Raw genomic sequence first — 1941 nt, 5'->3', positions numbered from 1 at the left:
GGGTCATTGTGAGTCAGAATCGACTCATTGGCAGCAAGCGTGGTTTTTGGGTTTGGGGGTTTGGCTTCCGAGCCTGATGGCTGGTGTGCAACTAAGCCTCGCTGAAAAGAAGACAGCTGGGCAAACACTGCTGTGATAATAGAACGTAGATGCATTGCAACCTGAGACGCGAATTTACTTGACACTTCTTTAAAAATTCAACTTTGCAGTGGTGCTTCTGATAGGCTCCTTTCAGGAGCTGTGGGTCCGTGTGGTTCCTTTGTTCTGAGGAGCCCTGGTGTCGCAGCAGTGAGAGCACTCACCTGAATCCACCAGTCCCTCAAAGGGAGGAAGGCGTGCTGGCTTTCTGCCTGAAGACCCATTAACCCTGGGACCACCCTGGGGCAGTTACTCTCGCCCACCCCGCAGGGTGCTGCCGCTGGGAATCCACTTGGAGGCAATAGCGTTTTGCCTTTGGTTCTGCGTGCGCTGAACGTCCTGATTCATGTTGAGACCAAGCCTTCGGCAAAGCCTTGCCTCTTTTCACCTGACCTGGAGTGTCCGTTTTTTCCCAGACGTTCTCGGGGTATGTCTAATTGAAATGCCAAGCCCACAAAGGTGCCAGGGCTTAAGTGTGCAATTATGTAACTCTCGCCTGCTCTTTCTTTCAGAGTGTTCCTGCGAGCAATTAATCAGTATGCAGATATGCTGAACAAAAAGTTTCTGGATCAAGCCAGCTTTGAGCTACAGGTAAGAGAGGAAGTAGACAGGACCTTTAGGGACGAAGCCTGTTGAGAGGAATTGGGGGGGGGTGAGTTGGTTTTGTCTCTGTCTCATGCCCACGTGACCTCCATCTCTCACCAGAGAGATGGTAAGAATTTATAATCCTATAAGGGACCCAAGGACTGAAACCCAACACCCTTTGGGGTCCAGAAGAGGTGTTTCAGAGAGAAACACCTGGATCAGATAGATAGGCCAATGGGGATCTCTGACCAGGGAGCCCGAGCATCCCAGGATGCCTTAAGGCTGCGAGGGGCTGTAGTAACGCACCACCAGACGTCAGCTCTGCTGGACATCCAAGAGAGTTCTAATTCAGGAAATGGGGAGACACACAAGCACCCGGGCAAAATGCTGCAGTGGGTTGCAAACTGGGAGAGAGAGAGAGCTTGGGAGGAGGCCCGGAGAAGCTGGGACACAGAGTTACGAGGCTGTTAAACTGGAGTCTTAAAACAGTGGGCACAGCAGAGTGCGAGCGTGTGCAGGCTAAGTTTGTTACATCCTGAGCCCAGTTTCACACGGCGTTCCCCGCCGGAATAAATTGGGTTTCGGCTGTATGTCTAGCTCCTCCCTCCTCCTCAGGGACCAAGTTTACATCTTTACGTCGTTGCAGGTTGGTAACGAGCTAGCAGAAGGGGAGCTGGAGCCTGCAGGCTGGGGTACCAGCTACTTACCTGACCCTGTGGACAGTGTTTGGACACAGGTACAGGCTTCATTAGCAGTGTCAACTCCGATCAGATGCCCGACCTCTGACACGCTGGAGCAAGGCACTCCTTTTGGCCCAAGCTCAGCAGACAACTTGCACACACAGCTGTCATCCGAGCCAGGATCCTGGCTCTTGTCCCTTTGTGTCACAGCAGGTAAAATTCGCCCAGAAGGCCGTTTTGCCCTTCAGACCAGTAGAAGTCAACATTTCAGGTTAATTTCTCATGGAGTTTGAATGTAGCCTGCAGTCATCCGATTCAGGCATCCCAGGACCTCCACCTTAAGGCTCGAGGTGTGAACACTTGGTGATGGTGGTTGGGAGGTAGGGGTGAGGGGGCACCAGAGGAAGAAATACAGGTTTGCAATTTGAGCTCAGCTACCCTTTGAGTGTAGTTTTTGCCCCTGATGGTTGTTACAGCCTGAGTTGTTTCACACGGCGTTCTCCCAGGAATAAATTGGATTACAGCTTTATGTCTACCT

General features: G+C 51.8%; 1 protein-coding gene across 1 annotated transcript in view; it reads left to right on the top strand.

Annotated features, from left to right (window-relative positions):
* DOCK1 (dedicator of cytokinesis 1) overlaps window positions 1-1941 on the top strand; it is a 408265-nt gene that overhangs the window by 318911 nt on the left and 87413 nt on the right. The window contains exon 29 of the mRNA XM_004701236.2: window positions 651-729. Within this exon, the coding sequence (XP_004701293.1) occupies window positions 651-729 (79 nt within the window). The remainder of the gene's footprint in view (window positions 1-650; window positions 730-1941) is intronic.

The sequence above is a fragment of the Echinops telfairi genome, unplaced genomic scaffold (genome assembly GCF_000313985.2).
Source record: "Echinops telfairi isolate 266 unplaced genomic scaffold, ASM31398v2 ScPeMD7_70;HRSCAF=299, whole genome shotgun sequence".
NCBI classification, from domain to species: domain Eukaryota; kingdom Metazoa; phylum Chordata; class Mammalia; order Afrosoricida; family Tenrecidae; genus Echinops; species Echinops telfairi.
This window is presented reverse-complemented; position numbering and strand designations above follow the sequence as displayed.